The following is a 23,417-nucleotide window of genomic DNA, read 5'->3' on the forward strand; positions in this document are numbered from 1 at the left end:
AGTCGGCACTCCTACCCACTGCTCGCAACTCACCCACAGTCAGCACTCCTACCCACTGCTCACAAATCACCCACGGTCAGCACTCCTACCCACTGCTCACAAATCACCCACGGTCAGCACTCCTACCCACTGCTCACAAATCACCCACGGTCAGCACTCCTACCCACTGCTCACAACTCACCCACAGTCAGCACTCCTACCCACTGCTCGCAACTCACCCACAGTCAGCACTCCTACCCACTGCTCGCAACTTATCCACAGTCGGCACTCCTACCCACTGCTCGCAACTCATCGAGAGTCAGCACTCCTACCCACTGCTCGCAACCCACCCACAGTCGGCACTCCTACTCACTGCTCGAAACTCACCCACAGTCAGCACTCCTACCCACTGCTCGCAACTCACCCTTTCAGCACTGCTAACCACTACTCACACCTTATTCACAGTCGACACTCCTACCCACTGCTCGCACCTCACCCATAGTCGGCACTCCTAACCACTGCTCGCAACTCACTCACAGTCAACACTCCTACCCACTGCTTGCAACTCCCCCATAGTCAGCACTCCTACCCACTGCTCGCACCTCACTCACAGTCAGCACTCCTACCCACTGCTCGCAACTCACTCACAGTTAGCACTCCTACCCACTGCTTGCAACTCACCCACAGTCAGCACTCTTATCCACTGCTCACAACTCGCCCACAGTCAGCACTCCTACCCACTGCTCGCAACTCACCCACAGTTGGGCACTCCTACCCACTACTTGCAATTCATCCACAGTTGCACTCCTACCCACTGCTCGTAGCTCACTCACAGTCGGCACTCCTAGCCACTGTTCGAGACTCATCCAGAGTCGGCACTTTTAACCACTGCTTGCAACTCACCCACAGTCAGCACTCCTACCCACTGCTCGCAACTCACCCAGAGTCGGCACTCCTACCCACTGCTCGCAACTCACCTCCAGTCAGCACTCCTACCCACTGCTCGCAACCGACCCACAGTCGGCACTCCTACCCACTGCTCGCAACTCACCTCCAGTCAGCACTCCTACCCACTGCTCGCAACCGACCCACAGTCGGCACTCCTACCCACTGCTCGCAACTCACCCACAGTCGGCACTCCTACCCACTGCTCGCAACTCATCCAGAGTCAGCACTCCTACCCACTGCTCGCAACCCACTCACAGTCGGCACTCCTACCCACTGCTCGAAACTCACCCACAGTCAGAACTCCTACCCACTGCTCGCAACTCAGCCTTTCAGCACTGCTAACCACTACTCACACCTTATTCACAGTCGGCACTCCTACCCACTGCTCGCACCTCACCCATAGTCAGCACTCCTAACCACTGCTCGCAACTCACTCACAGTTAACACTCCTACCCACTGCTTGCAACTCCCCCATAGTCGGCACTCCTACCCACTGCTCACAACTCACCCACAGTCGGCACTCCTACCCACTGCTCGCAACTCATCCAGAGCCAGCACTCCTACCCACTGCTCGCAACCCACCCAGAGTCGGCACTCCTATCCACTGCTCGAAACTCACCCACAGTCAGAACTCCTAACCACTGCTTGCAACTCACTCACAGTCAACACTGCTACCCACTGCTCGCAACTAACCCATAGTCGGCACTCCTACCCACTGCTCACAACTCACCCACAGTCAGCACTGCTAACCACTGCTTGCACCTCAGGCACAGTTAGCACTGCTAACCACTGCTTGCACCTCACCCACAGTTAGCACTGCTAACTACTGCTTGAAACCCACCCACGGTCGGCACTCCTACCCACTGCTCGCAACTCACCCACAGTCAGCACTCTTATCCACTGCTCGCAACTCACCCACAGTCAGCACTGCTACCCACTGCTCGCAACTCACCCACAGGCCCGCAATTCACCCACAGTCAGCACTCCTACCCACTGCCCGCAACTCACCCAAAGTTGGGCACTCCTACCCACTACTTGCAATTCACCCACAGTCAGCACTCCTACCCACTGCTCGTAACTCACAGACAGTGAGCACTCCTACCCACTGCTCACAACTCATCCACAGTTGGCATTCCTAACCACGGCTCGCAACTCACCCACAGTCAGCACTGCTCACACCTCACCCACAGTCGGCACTCCTAGCCACTGCTCGCAACTCATCCACAGTCGGCACTTCTAACCACTGCTTGCAACTCACCCACAGTCGGCACTCCTACCCACTGCTCGCAGCTCACCCACAGTCAGAACTCCTACCCACCGCTCGCAACTCACCCACAGTCAGCACTCGTACTCACAACTCACCCACAGTCGGCACTCCTACCCACTGCTCGCAACTCACCCACAGTCGGCACTCCTACCCACTGCTCGCAACTCACCCACAGTCGACACTCCTACCCACTGCTCGCAACTCACCCACAGTCGACACTCCTACCCACTGCTCGCAACTCACCCACAGTCGACACTCCTACTCACTGCTCGCAACTCATCCTCAGTCACTCCTATCCACTGCTCCCATTCCACGCACAGGAAGCCCTCTTGCGCCATTGTTTCCGCTTCCTGCGTGCCCTCTGCAGCCCGAAGTCCCACTGCGTTCCTTTCAGATCCCCTCCCCCAGCCAACGCTCCTGCTGAACACTGTTGGGGTGAATGGCGTACAGAGCCACAGGCACGGTGCTTCATTTATTAAAGGTCACTTTATTTTCCTGCATATACATAGAAAACGTGGCAACATGACGTGTATTTATAGTAATTAAGTTCACAATGAAGAGGGCTAAAATAAGCCAAATTCATATTTAATACAAAAGAAAAGATGACCGCACACCTGGCCACGAGCAGCAGTTCCGTGTACACGGGAGTTTCCGCCCCTTGAAAGCATGCCCCATGGATGGGTGAGTCCACACCAAGGGGGGCTCAGATGAGCTGGTGGAGTCGTGGATTTCTACTATACCAGCAAATTAATAGCAAAGCAACTTTTGAAAACAGATTTCCAGTAAAATAATCTCCTTCGTTTTTACAATTTGTTCAGTAAACATCCTTTTCATACTTTTTAGGTTGCTTTCGATGTAAACATGAGTAATGTTTACCTCAACTGTTTTACCTGTTAATTTGGTTATTTTTGATCAAGTCATTATGGCAACATGGAACCCATCTTACTAATATGTCGCTATCATTTCTTCCCTTAGTTGGCCTTGCCCGCCCTTACCCTGACCTGCTGGCCCTTCCCTGGCATCCTCCTGACCGTCACTTATTTCCTGGAGCACCCCTTCTCTGCAGGTTCCATACAGTCAGTGTTCCTGCATATTTTCCTGCAGGCTCCATACAGTCAGTGCTCCTACATAATTTTCTGCAGGCTCCATATAGTCGGTGCTCCTGCATAATTTCCTGCAGGCTCCATACAGTCACTGCTCCTGCATCATTTCCTGCAGGCGCCATACAGTCGGTGCTCCCGTATAATTTATTGCATGCTCCATACAGTCGGTGCTCCTATATCATATCCTGCAAGTTCCATACAGTCGGAGCTCCTGCATAATTTCCTGCATGCTCCATACAGTCAGTGCTCCTGCATAATTTCCTGCAGGCTCCAAACAGTCAGCTTTCCTACATAATTTCCTGCAGTTCCATACAGTCGGTGCTCCTATATCATATCCTGCAAGTTCCATACAGTCAGTGCTCCTGTATCATTTCCTGCAGGCTCCATACAGTGAGTGCTCCTGCATCATTTCCTGCAGGCTCCATACAGTCAGTGCTCCTGTATCATTTCCTGCAGGCTCCATACAGTCAGTGGTCCTGTATCATTTCCTGCAGGCTCCATACAGTGAGTGCTCCTGCATCATTTCCTGCAGGCTCCATACAGTCAGTGCTCCTGCATAATTTCCTGCAGGCTCCATACAGTCAGCGCTCCTGCATCATTTCCTGCAGGCTCCATATAGTCCGCGCTCCTGCATCATTTCTTGCAGGCTCCATATATTCAGCGCTCCTGCATCATTTCCTGCAGGCTCCATACAGTCAGTGCTCCTGCATCATTTCCGGCAGGCGCCATACAGTCAGTGCTCCTGCATCATTTCTTGCAGGCTCCATACAGTCAGTGCTCCTGTATCATTTCCTGAAACCTCCGTATAGTCAGCCCTCCTACATAATTTCCTGCAGGTTGCATATACTCAGTTCTCCTACATCCTTTCCTGCAAGCTCCTCACAGTCCCCATTACTGCAGCATTATCTGCAGGTTTCAGCCTCTAAAAACTATACAGCATTCGCTTCAGCTCTCCCATAGCCATTCTCTGAAACTCCCCCAAAAGCAGACCACTTAGAACCAATGCTGCTACACACTCCCTGCAGCCAATACCCCATGAACCCTTTCCTTGTAGACCTAAAACAGCTGATGTTCCTGCTGCATTACCAGAGCACCCTCCCAGCAGCCATCACTCCTAAACAATTGTAAGTAAAGCTAAAACCCCATGCGTACCCCTTTCTTCTCCCCGCAGCCAGTGCTTGTACACCATTTCCTACATTAATTATTCAACCTCTACATCCTTTCCAATAGCGCTCCCACAGCCAGGGATCTAAATACAGATGTGCTTAGCAGGAACGGAGAGCAGCTCCTGGGTATTGGCCATCACTCAGTAAGCAGGAGCTACCTCTGGGGAACAAGGAGCTAGGACATAGGGTGCAGCAAATCTGACTTCCACATGAGATGAGCACTATTCCCTTTTCCCATTGGTTACATATATCGTGCTTAATGCTGAGCGTGTTACCCCTGAGCTATCCTCCTGTCCTAAGAACGCAGAGTTGATGTCACATGGGCATTTTTGTGTATGGCACCAGCTTGCTTGGGGAGCCAAAAGTGGCTGCTGGTAGCTGGTGGTGTCAAGACAACCAGGCTTTTCCAGGCAACAAGCAGGAACTAAATGGCCTTTGCTTCAGGCAATTTCAATCCCTGATTCCTACTCGATTTTCAGCAGTTCCGTCAGCTTCCACACCTACACCATTTCAGGTAGGACCTCCATAGACATTACTGCTGTGCCTTTCCCTGTAACTCCCAGCGACCGGTGTTTCTATTTCCTGCAGTTATCCCACAGCCGGCAAACCAAAAACACATCCTGAGCCACAGCTCAACACAGTCGGCATTCCTACCCCATTCCGTGTGTTCCCTTTGCAGCCAGTACTCCACTGCAGTACATGCAGCCTCCCACACACGGTGACCGTCCGCCATTGCATGCAGCCCGCTCCCATCACAGCAGCACTCTTGCGCCAGGAAGGCAGTGCTAGGGTTGCAGAGTGTGTTCTCATCACTTCTCTGTCTTATTTCCGGCCAGGTGGATGCGGCGGCCCCGCTGTGGCGTCCCAGATCAGTTTGGCAGCCAGACGAAGGCGAACCTGCGGAGGAGGAAGCGATATGCCTTGAGAGGGCTCAAGTGGAACCACAATCCCCTCACCTTCAGGTGCGCACTTTTGCAACTTTCACTTCTGCACCAGACTAGCAGCCTATGAGTGACTGCCCACAAAATGGCGTTGTCATCATAAACCGGCAGCCAGACAAAGAGGTGCGACAAATCCGGGTACTTTGAGATATGTTTCAGGGCAATAAGTCTTTGTGCAATTATAATTCAAGGATAATTCTAAATACATTATACACAGCAGAAATAACTGATATTAGAACAAAAAATGAGCACCAACAGAAAACTGGTTCTGTTCACCTAGTCAAATAGTGGGTCACCAGTGGCCCTGCAGATGATTTGGCCTGTTGCTCCCGTGATCCCCCGCCATTGACTAGACTATATAGGGCTGATGGGACTTGTAGGCCAAACAGTTCTCAAAAAGTTAGCTGAAGCCTCACTATGAACGTACAGAAAAATTCAATGAACTTCTCCAAGTGTTGAATAGTTTCACAAAAGCACAAACTCTAGCTGAAAAGGAAAAGACGATCGACCCGATTTACAAAAGCCTTTTACAATGGCACAATGCCATTGAAAAAAGCTTTGTATATCCGGGTCTGCAACCTAGCGAGCATAGCCAATGGTGAAGGATCATGGATGACGTAGTCCAAAACATATTGAGAGCCACAGATTGCAGGCCGCTGATGTACAAACTGTAGACATAAATATTTGTTGACTAAAAACGGTATGCTGAGAGGCTAGAATATATGCTTTATGTAAGGGATCATAAATAATGCCAGTTTTGCAGTACAAATATCAGAATTAGGCTCTTGAGTCAGATTTGTAGGATCTCATGCAAATCTCTGATGGAAAAATCAGGTGAAGCATAAGATTTCCTTTGCTCAAGGGCTGACTGGCATTTACTATTCCTGTAGAGCAGGGGTCTGCAAACTGCAATCTCAATGTTTTGGACTTTGACTCCCATGATCCCTCACCACTGGCTGTGCTGGCTGGCGCTGATGGGAGTTGTAGCCCAAAACATCCACAGAAGCAAAGGGTATAGAACCCTGTAGTGGAGTGAAGAAACAATGTGGACGGTCCCAGTTGTATTGCTTGCTTTTTACAGTGCTTGCAGTACATAGTCCATCTTTTATGTTTGTGCCCGAAGGGACAATTTTCATGTTTTTTGTCAGTGATTAATATCGTGCTTAATGCCAGACACCTTCAACTTCCTAGCGCATGTGGCATAGCATCATCTTGTTTCCAAGACAACGTGCTGCACACCCTGGCAATATCTGTGTGTCTGAGTAGTGTGCGGATGAGCCTTCAATCACCTTAACCCAAACAGGCCCACCACTTAAGAATTGAGAACATAGTTGTACATAAAGCAAGTTTATTGAACAATTCTCTGGGGAGCAGTTAGATGGTGTTGCAGTACCAAACTAACCCAAGTTTCAGCAAACCACATCAGTTCACATCTTTCATACAGTTTTGCAACCGATAAAACACTCCCAAATACTTTATTGCAATCCACCCCCCCAAACATGATTGGACAAAACCCTATTCAAAGATATCCCATCTTTTCCCAATTCCTAAATTTTTATTTCCTTCTGAAAACCTGACAAGGTCAGTTTAAAAGTCAAAGTACATTTTGCAAAAAGGGTCCCAACTACTGTGTTCCTGATTCATTTGTGAGATTCATGAATTCCCCATGTTTTTGAATTATTGTATACCTATGTTTTTACATTTAGTGGGTTTAACATTTTATCTTTCTGCGTACATGCAAGCTAATATGTATTGTTTTCTAGACCAACAGGAGCACTAAAATAACAACTCCCATCCATAATGAACTACACTTTGATACCTATGAAATTTCAACATGGTAGCCAGATCTCTGCCACCCCCAGTTAGCAATACGGTGCATGCATCATGATCCCCTTGTAATTATGGATACCTTTCCTGACCAACCCAACATTCCTGCCTTCAGTTAATGCTTTATTTACCAAATCATAATCCTGTTTTTGGGAACAACCCCACGACAATCTCTCACCCTGATCTCAATATGGGCATACTCCTCCGCTGAACAAATCCAACTCATCCCCTCCCAACATTCCCGCAATATACCCGCTGTTCCACTCAAAAATGCCAAGTTGGTCGAGGACACGAGACACCTTCAGTTTCAGTAACCATATGGGATTAAGTGGTGGTGGGCCTAGCCTTGGTCAGGTATACAGTCATCATGGCAGCAACTGTTGGTACCAGCACAGAGCAACAACGTAGGAGCAATTGACGAGAACACAAAAAGAATGAGAAAAAAGACAAAAATAGGCAACATGATTTTACAGCGAGGCTCAACCAAGAAGGCACCCACGAGAAAGAGAGTCGATCCATAAGTCATTGGTGATCCCAGCCTCTGTTTCCATGATCACTTTCAGTTTATGCAGTGCATCAATAGTTCTGGTAAGCGTCCCGTTTCCAGTATCATTGTGAGGCAAAAACGTGCAACAGGTACTCTCTATCTTCCAGCATACCCCACCTTCCATTGCTGTTAGGAGGTCAAGTATATACCGGTTTTGCAGTGTCATAAGCCTGAGTGCCCTTAATTCTTGCCTAATGGCACTTAACGCTGACTCGGACGCTGTCATGAACCGTCGTCTACGTCCTTTCTGGACCTCCTAGTCCCTGACTCGCAGGGGATTGCATGCAGTTATCCTTCCAACATGGCCGCCCGGAACAGAATACTCTGTATCGGTCTATGCGTTCCACGCTGCTCATCCTACAAAAGGGGCATGCCCCCGCGGCTCTGCGCATCTCAACGCTACCGCTACCTGTAGTCGGACGTGCTTAGCCGGAGTTCGATCGGGGCTCTCGCTTGATTCCTTGTTCCCAGTCCCTTGAATTCCCTCCTGTTCCCTTTCCTCCCCAATCTCCTGGAAAACCTTCCGCGCTCGATTCACGGTCTTCCGTGCCTCCGAGCGTACCTTAATTAATTCCTGGAATTACCCTGGACTTGTAGAACGCTCCTGGAAACTGAACCGCTACTCTCACGCTGGACGCCGAAGACCGGCGTTCGGGACTATATAAATCCCAGACCGTAAAGAAGAAGAAATCCCAGAAGGTCGCAAGTACACAGCAGAAACAGGTGAGAAGGGGAGAGAATTGTGACAGATTGAGACGCCTTAAAAACGATACAGATTCAGAGATGGAAGCAGCCGTTCAAGACCTCATGCGAGGCATTCAGGAATTAACAACAGAGGTACAGAACCTCAAGGCAGAGAACGCAGCATTAAAGCAGCTAGTTCTATCACGTTATTCCGCAACCAAAGAAAATGTAATATTGGGTGGAATAGTGGACAAGTATGACGGTTCTTCCAAGACTCTCTGCGCCTTCCTTGATTCGTGTTTAGTTCACTTCACGTTCAAGCCCTACTACTTCTCCACTCCTAGAGCAAAGGCGGGTTTTATGATTTCACACCTCACTGGAAATGCATTGACTTGGGCAACCCCCCTAGTCAATACAAGCGACGCTGTCCTGGATGACTATGATGGCTTTGTGAGAGCCCTTAAGGAAATGTTTGATCGCCCAGAGCAGGTGTATAGTGCTCAAGAGAGACAACCCGAGTTTCAACAAGGGTCCCAGGATGTGCTCACCTATGTTACTCATTTCAAACAACTTGTGAAAGAAGCAGACTGGTCTCCAGAAGCTAGTTTTACACTCTTCCGAAGGGGGCTGAATGAAGAAATAAAAGATGAGCTCGCTAGGTTGGCCCACCCAAGCTCCTTCCAGGCTCTTATGGATCTATCCTTACAGATAGATTTCCGAATCCAAGAAAGAAGAGCAGAGAAGAGGAAGTCTAAGGCAAGTCTCCAAAAGATCATCATGGAACATGTCCCTAGAGCAGAGTCAACTGTTCCTTCTACCCCGGACCAAGAACCTATGCAACTAGGAGCCTTTCGTGGACCCATTACGCCTCAGGAAAGGATGCGACGAATCCATACTGGTCTATGCATGTATTGCACCTCCAATAAACATCTTGTGAGAGAATGTCCCATTGCTCCTCCACGGCGTTCGGGAAACGCCAGCTCCCGATCCTAGATGGAGCACAGTGTCGGGAGAGAGATGTTTGCTCCACATCAATTCCATCCTTGAACTCTCCTGGACAAAATAACCTTGTGGTTCTGCAGGCCCTACTATTGCCTTCGAAGACAGAGTCATACTCCATCCTGGCATTAGTTGACTGCGGAGCTATGGGCGTATTTCTAGATCAAGATTGGGTCACTGCTCATAACATTCCACATGAAAGCCGAGCTACAATGCAACCAGTAGAGGCAATTGAAGGAAGGCCTCTTTCCTCAGGACCCATTACCCTTCAGACTAAAGAGATTCTACTTTCTATTAATCACCATCAAGAGAGAGTCAAATTTGACCTCATTAAATCAGCCCATTACCCAATGGTTCTTGGGATGGCCTGGCTGCAGGGGCATAATCCTTACATCAACTGGGTAGCCGGCTCACTGTTTCTTGGATCTGAATTTTGTATGGCTCACTGCCTATCCCTGGATACCTTACCAAAGCCTTCTAAAGACTTTCAAGAGAACCAACAAAGTCCTGTCACCGTTTCTAACATCATCCAGATTCCCAGGGCCTACCAAGCCTTTTCTGATGTTTTTTCAACCGCGATAGTCCAAGCTCTCCCTCCTCACAGGCCAGAGGATTGTGTCATTGATACCGAACCCACAGCTGTGATTCCTTTCAGCAGAATGTTTATATTATCTGAACCTGAAAAGAAGGCTCTCCAGGAATAACTGGATACTAACCTGGAAAATGGCACCATACGTCCGTCCAAATCTCCAGCGGGTGCTTCATTGTTCTTCGTTCAGAAGAAAGATACCAAAGAACTCAGACCATGTCTGGACTACCGTGGTCTAAATCAGTGCACTCTCAAGGACCGTTATCCTCTACCCCTCATCTTGTATATCCTGGAAGCAGTCAGAGGTGCAGTAATCTTCACAAAATTAGACCTAAGGGGTGCTTACCATCTCATTCGTATAAAAGAAGGTGACGAATGGAAAACAGCCTTTAGAACTCCCTTCGGCCATTTTGAATGTCTGGTCATGCCGTTTGGACTTGCTAATGCCCCAGCAGTTTTTCAACGTTTCATGGATAGGGTGTTCTCGGACATGCTGTTCCTCTTCGTTATCGTCTACCTGGATGACATCTTGATCTACTCCAAGGACCTTCTAAGGCATGAAGAGCATGTTAAGGCAGTCTTACAACGATTACGTGAACACAAACTCCTAGCTAAACCCGAGAAATGCCTGTTTCACGTCACTTCCGTTCATTAACTAGGATTTGTCCTTAGTCCAGAAGGAATTGGAATGGATCCTTCAAAGGTAAAAGCCATTCTATCTTGGCCGGCTCCCACATCCGTGAAACAGATTCAATCTTTCTTGGGACTTGCCAATTTTTACCGAAAGTTTACCTTCTCTGAAATTGTTCAACAGATCGTTGCTCTCTTGAAGAAAGATGCTCCATTTCTTTGGTCTACAGATCAAGACAAGGCATTCCAATGATTAAAGACAGAGTTTACTCAAGCCCCCATCCTGGCTCGACCCGATATTAACCGACCATTCCTGGTGGAGACGGATGCATCCAATTACGCCATAGGAGCAGTACTAAAACAGGAATTTGAGGACAAATTGGAGCACCCCACTGCTTACCTTTCACGAACCCTGACGCCCAGTGAGACTCATTATTCCGTCTTGGAAAAGGAACTGCTAGCCATCCGCCAAGCCTTCACAGAATGGCGACACCTACTCCTGGGAGCTAGGCATCCAGTCCAGGTCCGTATGGACCATCGAAATCTTCAAGTTCTACAATCTTTGGAGTGTGGGAACAGTTGTCAGGCCCGTTGGGCCTTCTTCTTTGCTCAGTACCAGTTCCACATCCATCATGTTCCTGGATCACAAAACATAATTGTCAATGCCCTTTCCAGACGTCCTGACTATGAAAACTCTGAGGATCGGACCTTTCCAAAGATGTTTCCTCACACGATCTTTGTTGCCCAAGCACTCACTCTCCTGGAGAATATCCAAGGCCAAACTCGACTTTCGGACCTCTGGAATATAATAGATGGAATCTCACAGCTAAGGACGGGTATCTGTTCAAAGATAATCGCCTAGTCATTCCCACTCCTGGACTGAGACAAAGGATCACAAGTCTATGTCATGATACCTTACATTCGGGACATTGTGGGATAACCAACACTCTCCATCTAGTACAAAGACAGTTTTGGTGGCCCAAGATGAAGGATGATATTAGGATCCACGTCCAAACATGTGCAGTTTGCAATCAGAACAAACACGATAATAAGAAGCCAGCCGGACTCCTACTCCAACCAGCAATACCAACAAGACCCTGGGAAGTCATTGCCACTGATTTTATCGTGGAATTACCACCCTCTAGAGGCTACACAACAATCATGGTCACTATTGATTTGTTTACTCATATGGTTCATTTTACACCCTTATCCAAACTACCTTCCTCTTCAGACCTTGCCGGAATTTTCCTGGAACACATATTTCGACTACATGGGTTGCCTTCCAAGATCATTTCAGACCGAGGACCTCAGTACATATCTCAGTTTTGGAAGCAAGTATGTCGTATTCTGGGAATCCAATGTGCCATATCCTCTGGCTACCATCCACAAACCAATGGAGCCACGGAGTGTGTGAACCAGACTCTCGAACAATATCTACGATGTTTCGCCACCAAAGTTCAGGACGATTGGTCACTCCTAATAACTATGGCTTAATTTGCCTATAACAATTCAGATCATTCAGCTATCAAGACCAGTCCCTTCTTTTGTAGCCAAGGATTCCATCCATCAGTCCTACCCTGCGTACTCCCACATCCTACTCCAGTACCTGCAGTAGACTCCTGGATCGAAAACCTCATCACAGTACATAAGGAGGTTAAGGAATACCTAGAACGGGCCCGAGAAGATGTCAAACGTTATGCTGACTCTAAAAGAAGACCTGGACCTTCCTATTCAGTAGCGGATAAGGTTTGGTTATCCTCGAAGCTCCTTCCTCGACACCTGCGCCCCAATAAACTGGCTCTCAGATACTACGGTCCCTTTTCCATACAAGAAATCATCAACCCAGTGGCCTTTCGACTTCGGTTACCTGAACCTTGGAAAAGAATCCATCCAGTCTTTCACACTTCTCTGTTAAAACCATACATTCAGTCGTCCCGAACAGCTCCTAGATCTACCCCTGTTATTGTAAATGATCAACTGGAATACAAGGTTTCCAGGATTTGTGACCCAAGATATCGACAGGGTCAACTACAATATCTGGTTGAGTGGAAAGGGTACCCCTCCAGTGAGTGTACCTGTGAACCCGTGTCAAACATGAATGCTCCCAGATTGGTTCGACAATTTCATCTGATCCATCCGGGCAAACCCAGAGCAGCTGGTTTCCAGAGGAGGCATACTGTCATGAACCGTCGTCTACGTCCTTTCTGGACATCCTGGTCCCTGACTCTCAGGGGATTCCATGCAGTTATCCTTCCAACATGTCCACCGATTTGTCTGCTAAAGGCTGTGTTGATACTGTGATGATACTGCTGAAAGGTAGTTTGATTGTCTCCTGCAGTGCAATTGTTAGTGATTTTCGCCATCAAACATAGTATTTAATTCATCTATATAAATTGGTGCTAGGAACGCAAGGGGCACATGGGACAAAGGGAACACAGATGTAACTTCGGGCATTGAATGGGCCAAAATCAGGGGCTCTTCAGGGATCACGAGGACGGGCACACGAAGGAAAGAGAGACTGCACACACCTTGCCAGGCTGGAGGAAACTGCCTGTATGCATTCTGTCCACAGGTCCACAAATTATCAAGAAGAACAGCCATACCTCCAGCCAGCTCTGTGATGTGAAGCATGCAACTGCAGTTCCCATTTGTGCCAGCGGGCACTGTGCCATCACCCTTAAAACACAAGGAAAAATAGGTGTCTGTACCTTAACAGGTTTTTCTGGCTCCTTGAGCCACGTCAGATACTGCAAATGATTTCTCCATACTGTCTCACACTCTTTGTTTATTCGTGCCACCCCCTTCTTCTGACAATTCCCTCATTCCTCTAGCTCTGCAAATCTTCACCCCTTGCTCACATCGATTTTTAGAAATAATAGCTCCTTCCAAGGTCTTTTGGACTCTTTGACCAAACCTAATATTTTTGTGTTCTGCGCGCTCGGCAATTGAACAATCATCATCACTTGGTGTGATTGATGCCGTAATTGACTGCCCTTTAAACTGCCCTCAAACCCTGCACAGGGCTAGGTCCACTAGACATAGCGCATCTTCTACCTGTACCTCACATGGGATAAATACCCTAGGAATGCCAGAAGCATGGGGGATGAGAGAGCAGATGTAGCAATATCCTACCGATCTCTCTCTCTCCCCACCTTCATCATATGTCTATACCATGTGCTATCTATCCACAGCAAAACCATGTGCATTCATTGTAGGATCTAATTCATCATCGTCATTATCAAAAAGATTATTATCAATTTTTTTTACAAACATTATTTAAATTCCAGGTCTCTATTTGCACCCCCATTTACACTGAAATGAACAGTGAATCCTTAGGGCGTATTTAACTAGTATGCCTTTGCCTGTGCAGGAGGAGGGCTGATGGTATCCCTTTGAGTATCCCTTAGGTGGACCCAACCCTTGTTGCCCTCCACCTTCACGGCAGTCTGAGTTACGTAGATAACTCTATGCAGCCCCTGGAAACGCTGCTCGTTCTAGTGACGCATGAAGGTGGGGATATAGAAGAGGTCTCTGGGTAGAAGCTGTGTCCTGTGCTGATCGTCAGTAGTTTCGCCGTTTTCTCTTGTTGTCTCTTGGTGAGAAGACACAAGCTGTGGAGATATAATCTTAACACTTTTTGTTAATGCCCTGAGGTATTTCCTGAACTCCTCTCCGAGGACTGCTGCAGTCTTGCGTGCATCTGATGTCATACATGTAGGTGGAGGAGATGTATGTAGCCTACCCCCAGTCACAATTCTGTTAGGACTCAAGTGGTGGTCCATCCCTGGCTGGTTTCGTTAAATAAAACAGTGCTAGTGGGAGGCATGTATACCATGTTTTATTTTAATCTGCACATATTTTAGCTAAACGCTCCCTAAGGACCCCATTGAGCCTTTCCACAATTCCGCTGGCTTCCGGGTGGTACACAGAGCACAACCAATGCTTTATTTCTAGCAGCAAAGTGATTTCAGAGAACAAAGCATTAAAGAAGTGGGTTTCGTGGTCGGATTTTAGGACCTTGCAAATTCCCCATCTTGTAAAACCCTCTCTCGCCAGAAATTTTGCTGCCGATTTAGTATCACGATTTACGCAGAGACCAACCAAAAGCCACCAGAAGAATGGACAAGCCCTGACAATTAGATATCTGAAGCTATTGAGCCCCATGATCATGTCCACAAAATTGATCTGGAGTTCAAATGGACCAGAGGGCCTGGGCAAGAACCCCCTAACTGACCTTCTTGAATTTCCGGAATTGAACTCCTTGCACACTACACAATTCCATACAAATCTACTTACCTGTTCTTGTAAGGCAGGGATAAACCAGTCCTCCTAAAGCTCTGCTGCAATTTATCATCGAGAAGTATGCAACGGGTAATGTAGTTGCCCTAGAGCCAAAAGAAGCAGTTTTACCGGCATTGCTACCTTCCCCGTCACCTCGTGTCGCCAAAACAAATCTGTGGGTAAGAAAACACATCATTTCTTTTTCCACAGCTCCTGTTCTTCTCTTGGGGCTTTCCCTTACATATCTATTATCTGAAGCACCAGGACTGCGGTGTACGGAGCTGGTAACTGTACCTGTTGGGACACGGTTTCCATTTTCTGGGAATCTGTGAAAGGAAAATACGTTGCTTCATTCGCCACCTTGTCTGCGGCATCATTTGCGATAGCTATTGAATTGGTGCGGTTAGTATTGGCAGCACACTTTACTAGACCTATCTCTGCTGGCAAGGTTAACGCTTCAATTAGCCTGGATAGCACTGCAGCATGCTGGACAGGGGTCCGGTCAGACCTCCTAAACCCTCTTCTCTACCATCTTGATGACCCAGAATGGACGGTGGAGGTGAAGTACGTTGAGTCAGAATAAACAGTGAATGCCTTCCCCTTACTAATTTTGAGTGCCTATATAAGTGCCACCAGTTCCGCCGCTTGTGCAGAGTTATGAGAAGGCAACCGTCTGTTCAGTCTGACCCGGTACTCCCCATCCACAAGACCCAAAACAGCTGCAGCCGTATGCCTCTCGCCCATCTCCTGGTTGATGGTCGAAGACCTATCAACAAAAATCACCCCACCCCTCTATAGGGCATTCTCTTTCACATTCACCTTCTCTTCCTCTTCTCCTTCATACGTGACACAATCGTGAACAATATATCCCCAGGCTGCACTGGCTCTGTTACAAATGTCACAGGATTTACTGGGTGACATTGCACGGGATGAATTGATGCATTTGATAAAATGACCTCATACCCTAACACTATCTGAGTCGTTAACGTGGACTTCTAGAATCGCAAAGACCACATGCTCCATGTACAATGTCACTGGGCAACCCATAGTAATGGTCGAAGACTTCTGAATTGCAAAAGCTGCTGCCTCTAGAGCTTACTCACAAGGGAACTGTCCCTGCATCACTGGGTGTAGGAGTCCACTGTAATAGGCTAAAGGTTTGTGGACTAGCAATGTTTGCTGGGTCAGGACCGCTGTCATCAGCGGCCCATTTGAATGGGAAAATAGAAAGAATTGCTTCTTGTAATTTGGGGTGCCAAGACAGGAGCATTGCTGATCGCATCCTTGAGTTCCAGAAAACAAGTGCCCATTTCCTTGGACCACTCTGTCCGAACTTTCACCTTCTCTCCTTCTTTTAGTCCTTGCAGCAAGGGCCTCACATAACTAGAGTAATCGAAGATCCACAATCTACAATAGATACAGAGCCCCAAAAACTGCTGCATCTGTTTCACCATCTCTGGCTTTGAGTAGCTATAGAGTTTCAAAGAGGCAAAGCAGACACGTGAAATGGGGAAATACATTAGAGCAGTTCTCTTCTTTGCAAAGAACATGACCCTGCCTAGTAGAAGATAAGGACCCAGATCTTCTGTGCGTAGCCCGGGCACAAAACAGCTTACGGGGCAGGGAAAAGGGGACAACAGAACAAATATCCATACAAGGCAAGGCCATTCTTTTTTGTGATGCTTTAGGCCCCCTGAATTAAACATATACATGTTCTTTTCACTATGAACTAGGACTAGGGTAAATAGAGGTGAACATTAAATTAACCCTTTTTGCTGCAGAAGGAAACTGCATCAGATTGTAAATGCGGAATTGACATATATGCAACGTCGATAACACTGGGAACATAACGTGCCATGCACACCCATGCTGCTTTAAGGATTAAGGCCTCCCTGTCATGATGCCTACCCCCGGGGACCCAGACCACGTCCAGCAACCCCGGAAGCAGGCATCAAGTTATCCTAAGCAAGCCCAACAACCCCTGCTAGGGGCTATTTGGGTCCAGTCCTGGTGCCTATGGCGCCAGGCTCATATGGAGAGTCAGTCCTGGCACCATAGGCGCCAGGCTCATAGATTAAAACTTACCTGATGCAGACCATGCTGCAAACTTACCTGATGCAGACCATGCTGCAAGAGTTCCAAGCCAAAAGAGGCTTGGAAGGGACTACTTTACTTAGGGACTATTTTTTACTCGTGCAGGGCTGGGGAGGAATACTTACCTGGGACTACTTTGGAGGCTATTTAAACCACACCCGAAGAGCAGCACACGCTTCGCGTTATTCTGCATCCAGCAGCGTAACGCTCACCGTGCCTGCAAGTCTGCATCCAGCCTTCTGACACACCCACCTCGAGTTTGGAGCTCCTAGAAAAAGGGAGAAAGAAGGAGAAAAGGTTAGAACAAGAGCAATACCTTTAATCCTTACCTGAATTCCCGATCCATCGCGCCTTCGAACTGGAAGAAAGAAGTTATTTTATGCGCGTCGCCTTGCCTGCTGCAGCGCCGCGCTGAACTCACCGGCTTTCGCAGCATCTTCACATTCCACCGCATCCTCCTGCATGTTCCCGCCACACTCCGGCACCTAAGGAGAAGACAAGAACAGCAAGGTGAGCCAAGGGAATACACAGAGGAATATTAGTTACCCCCTCATAGACTTACCTGATTTTACCACCGGGGGTACTATTCCTCTTCACGGGTCGGCGCAGCTTCCACTGCATCTTCGCCGAACCCCGGCCCCTAAGGGGAAACAAAAGGTCAGCAAGGTGAAACAAAGGGACTAACAAGGGGAACCCTCCTCACCACAATAGACTTACCTGATTTTACCGCCGGAGGTATTATTCCCCAAGACTTCATACTTTCTCTCAGCGCCTGAATAAGGGAGAAAGCAACAGGTTACATATTGACATTATTTTATCGAACTGTGTTGGAAAATACAAATCCTTACCAGAATACTACTGGTTGCCACGAGGAACTCTTCATTAGGGTCAAGCTGCAACCTGCAAGGAATCGGACAAGAGTGAAAGTCAGGCATTTGAACTCTTACGAACTTTATACTTACGGCGTCTTGCCGGGAATCTCGGAGTCAATATTGTTCTGGAACTCACCAATTCCTTCGAGCCAGTGAAGCAACTGGTTATCAACGCGCCCCTGCGCTCAATGCAGGATGGAGAGCTCATCTTTTCAAACCATCAGGTGAGACTATAAGAGGGGACATCAAAGGCGATCTGTAGGGAGAACAGTGAGGGTGGGGGGATTTACGCTCAACTCCACCGGTGGTTAATTCCCTTTCTCCATTTGCAGAAGAACATTCCTACGGGCCAAGCAAATGAAGCGAGGTGGCCTAGTCCAGTCCGTCATCTCGGCCCTACGCGTCACTTTGGTGGAGACCGCAGCTGTCCAGTTCCGATCGACGCCTCTGTGGGAGCCAGGTGAGCGTAACAAAACGCAAAGCCTTCCCAAACGATCAAGCCAAGGTAGCCTTTGTATTGTCATATCTCAGCGGCAGTGCAGCTGATTGGTCAATTCCACTAGTTACTCAGGATGACCCAATTCTTCGGGATTTTCAGGGCTTTCAAACGAGCATGGAAAGACTATTTGCCCGGCACTCCCAAGGACAGGCCCTGGATAACAAACTTTTGTTCCTACGACAGGGTAACCAGGACCTTCTATCCTACATCGCAACCTTTAATAGGTTGATGGTGGAAACTGGATGGCCTGAGGTAAAACAAATCACGTTATTTCATCGAGGGCTTCGAGGAGAACTCAAGGATGTCTTGGCTCAAGTCGTGAACCCACCTCAAGACTGCGCTGAATATATAGACTTAGTGGTCCAGTTAGATCACAGACTTCAGAACAGAAAGTTTGAGAATCGGGTGTTGGTCAAAACCCACGCTAACCCCAAAGGAGCAGATGCTTCAGAACCCACGCAAATCGGAGGAGTTAAAGGATCCTTAACCCAGAAGGAAAGAGAAAGGAGACGGCAAAAGCAATTGTGTCTATATTGTGGAACTTCTGGGCATTTTCTACGGGATTGCCCTGTAAAACCACCCAAGAAGGTGGTAGGAGCTGCTGATAAAAGCCATATGGAGTCAGACTCGGGAAACGGCCACGCCCGACAAGCGCAGTGGTCCGCTTGCCGAGCTTGAAGAAGGATACTCAGACCTCACATTTCATCATACCAATGGTCCTCGTAGATCCAGGGCAGCCATCGCGTATGCACGCAGTAAGGGCATACATTGATAGCAGGGCCTTATGAAACTATGTGGACTATGAATTGGCTTCCAGGATGAATCTACCTCTCTGCCAAAAAACCACCTCAGATGTCCTCACCACAGTCGATGGAACTGAAATTGCCTCTGGGCCTGTAACTCATTCCACCGCATTGATGACACTATTGGGTCAGGATGGGCATCGAGAGATTATTGTGTTTGATCTAATCAAAGCCCCACAGTTCCAAATAATACTGAGGATACCTTGGTTGGAAACACATAATCCTTGTATTGATTGGTAAGAGAAGAGAATAATCTTCCCGGATTGTGCACAAACCTGTTACCCAAAGAAAAGTCAAAACGCAGGCCTGGTCACAGTAACCACAGCAGTCATGCAACTACCTCCAGAATACCAAGAATTCCAGGATGTCTTCCAAAAAGAACAGGCAAACACCTTACCTCCTCACAGATCGTACGATTGTCAAATCGATCTCATACCCGGTGCACAACCCCCTTGTAGCAGGATCTATGCCTTTACGGAACCTGAGAACCTTCACCTATGACAATACTTAGACCAGTACCTTGCCAATGGCTTTATTCGCACATCCAAGTCCCCTGCATCTTCAGCTTTGTTCTTCGTGCACAAAAAGGAAGGTGACCTCAGAACTTGCATAGACTACCGCACATTGAACCAGATAACTGTTAAGAACCAATACCCATTGCCTCTGATCCCTGAACTACTAGACCAAGTGAAGGACGCTTGTATATACACTAAATTAGATCTCCGGGGGCCATAACATCTGGTACGTGTAAAAGAAGGCGATGAATGGAAGACTGCTTTCCGCACTAAGTATGGGTTATTCGAATACCAGGTGATGCCTTTCGGGTTGTGCAATGCACCAGCAGCCTTCCAATACTTCATGAACGATGTCCTTCGTGAACTCATTGACGTTTGTGTTGTCGTATATATCAATGATATTCTAGTATACTCCTCTTCAGAATCTGACCATGTGAAGCACGTCCGAGCAGTCCTTGAGAAATTGCGCCAGCACAAACTATATGCAAAACTGGAAAAATGCATTTTTCATGCCACAGAAGTTGAATTCCTTATGTTTATCCTGACCCCAAAGAGAGCCCAAATGGACTCACGAAAGGTGGACGCAATCCTTAAGTGGCCGTCACCAAGACAGTTAAAGGAGTACAAAGCATGCTCGGCTTTGCCAATTTCTTCCGCAGATTCATCCCGGATTTTTCACATGTTGTACATCCCATCACAGCACTCTTGCGAAAAAATAAACGCTTTATGTGGACTGAAGAAGCTGAAAATGCCTTCCCGGAGTTGAAAGCGAAATTCACATCTGCACCTGTATTAAAGCACCCGCGCCCTGAACTTCCATACATAGCGGAAACCGATGCATCCACTCTAGCCATGGGAGCTGTCCCGTCTCAAAAGGACCCTGAAACTGGCCAGCTTCATCCAGTAGCATTTTGGTCCAGAAAGTTCTCGGCGCCCGAGTTAAACTATGTGGTTACCGACAAGGAGTTATTAGCCATTAAATCCGCCTTCAAGGCTTGGCGGCACTATCTTCTCGGTGCCAGGCATACCATTACTGTGATCTCCGATCACCGGAACTTACAGTATTTAAAGACAGCCAAGGCCCAATCGTCACGTCAACGCCGATGGGCATTGTTCTTTGCCGAGTTTGATTTCGTAATAACCTATCGACAAGGTTGTAAGAATGGTAAAGCAGAGGCCTTATCCCAAATAGGGATGGGAGAGGCAGAAGTGAACCCAGAACCAGTACCTATAATTTCCGAACAAAGAATTCTTGGCATGATTACTCTACAGACACTAGAGGACATTCAGGTAAAGATCCAGCAACTCTTTGATCCTACAGCCCTGCAGGACTGGGTAAAAAAAGGCCCGGACTACTCTGTCACCAATGATCTGCCTTATTATCAAGGGCGGCTATTTCTGCCACAAAAGGAACTACAAGAGCTAGTCATTTCCCGTTATCATGATACCCTAATGGAGGGGCACCCAGGTATTGCAAAAACTGAAGCTAAAATTAAAAGACAATTCTGGTGGCCCACCTGGCGAAAGGATATTAAATCATTTGTGATGTCTTGTGGCATTTGCGCCCAAAACAAAAGTCAAAAGAAAAAAACAGCTGGACTCTTACAACCTTTAGACATTCCGCCTACACCATGGCACACCTTATCATTAGACTTTATTGCTGATCTACCCCCATGCAATGGATTTAACACCATTCTAGTTATTGTGGATCTTTTTTCCAAGATGGCCCACTTTATTCCTTTAAAGGGATTACCTTCAGCTTCAATCCTGGCCAAGGAGTTCCCCAAAAACATTGTTCGCATACATGGATTTCCGTCCATATTGGTCTCTGACTGGGCAGTCAATTCATTTCACATTTTTGGAAAAAAAGGCTGTCAATTGGCACAAATCGATGTGAGGTTATCGACCAGTCACCACCCCCAGACCGATGGTCAAACGGAGAGGACCAACCAGACTCTCGAACAATACCTGCGTTGTATGTTACATCAGACTGAGAGTAATTGGAAAGACATTCTTTGGATCGCCGAATATGCATACAATAATTCAGTACACTCTGGAACTGGACAAAGCCCCTTTTATACCTTATATGGGCACCATCCTCGAACCTCAGACCTTGACTCACCCCAACACTTAGAAATGCCCGCAGTGGACCATCTGCACGCCACGATTACACAATCCTTTAAGGAAGCAACTACACATTTAAAACAGGCGAAAGAATAATACAAGAAAGATGCTGATCGGCATAGAAGTGATACTCCACAATACCAGATAGGGGACCAAGTATGGTTAGCCACAAAACATATACCTCTAAAGGGAACACGGACCTTTAACCCCAGATATTTGGGACCTTACTCTATTAAGGCCATTATCAACCCGGTGGCTGTCAAGTTGGACTTACCTGCTAATATGCAAATTCACCCCGTCTTTCATGTGTCACCTTTGAAGCCAGTGCAACCAGGGACAAGACTAACCAAGCCACCAGACCCTATCCTTGTAGACGGAGAACCTGAATTTGAAGTTAAGAACATCCTGGACTCCAAGCTGATAAAGTCAAAACTCTTTTATTTAATCGACTGGAAAGGTTACGGACCACAGGAAAGGTCATGGGAACCTAGTGACCATGTTCATGCACCCCGATTGGTGAAGAAATTCCACTGAAATTTCCCAGACAAACCGAAACCACAGGGAAGAACGACCTTAGGAGGGGCCTTGGGAGGGAGTGCTGTCATGATGCCTACCCCCGGGGACCCAGACCACGTCCAGCAACCCCGGAAGCAGGCATCAAGTTACCCTAAGCAAGCCCAACAACCCCTGCTAGGGGTTATTTGGGTCCAGTCCTGGCGCCTATGGCGCCAGGCTCATATGGAGAGTCAGTCCTGGCGCCATAGGCGCCATGCTCATAGATTAAAACTTACCTGATGCAGACCATGCTGCAAACTTACCTGATGCAGACCATGCTGCAAGAGCTCCAAGCCAAAAGAGGCTTGGAAGGGACTACTTTACTTACCGACTATTTTTTACTCAGGCGGGGCTGGGGAGGAATACTTACCTGGGACTACTTTGGAGGCTATTTAAACCACGCCCGAAGAGCAGCACACGCTTCGCGTTATTCTGCATCCTGCAGCGTAACGCTCATCGTGCCTGCAAGTCTGCATCCAGCCTTCTGCCACGCCAGCCTCGAGTTTGGAGCTCCTAGAAAAAGGGAGAAAGAAGGAGAAAAGGTTAGAACAAGAGCAATACCTTTAATCCTTACCTGAATTCCCGATCCATTGCGCCTTCCAGCTGGAAGAAAGAAGTTATTTTATGCGCGTCGCCTCGCCTGCTGCAGTGCCGCGCTGAACTCACTGGCCTTCGCAGCATCTTCACATTCCACCGCATCCTCCTGCATGTTCCTGCCGCACTCCGGCGCCTAAGGAGAAGACAAGAACAGCAAGGTGAGCCAAGGGAATACACAGAGGAATATTAGTTACCCCCCCCCATAGACTTACCTGATTTTACCACCGGGGTACTATTCCTCTTCACGGGTCGGCGCAGCTTCCACTGCATCTTCGCCGAACCCCGGCCCCTAAGGGGAAACATAAGGACAGCAAGTTGAAACAAAGGGACTAACAAGAGGAACCTTCCTCACCACAATAGACTTACCTGATTTTACCGCCAGAGGTATTATTCCCCA

General features: G+C 47.8%; 1 protein-coding gene across 1 annotated transcript in view; it reads left to right on the forward strand.

The window, feature by feature from the left end:
- MMP15 (matrix metallopeptidase 15) overlaps positions 1 to 23,417 on the forward strand; it is a 233,034-nt gene that overhangs the window by 113,204 nt on the left and 96,413 nt on the right. The window contains exon 3 of the mRNA XM_069654486.1: positions 5,300 to 5,425. Within this exon, the coding sequence (XP_069510587.1) occupies positions 5,300 to 5,425 (126 nt within the window). The remainder of the gene's footprint in view (positions 1 to 5,299; positions 5,426 to 23,417) is intronic.

Source organism: Ambystoma mexicanum, chromosome 1p (assembly GCF_040938575.1).
Source record: "Ambystoma mexicanum isolate Mex_15411 chromosome 1p, UKY_AmexF1_1, whole genome shotgun sequence".
NCBI lineage: Eukaryota > Metazoa > Chordata > Amphibia > Caudata > Ambystomatidae > Ambystoma > Ambystoma mexicanum.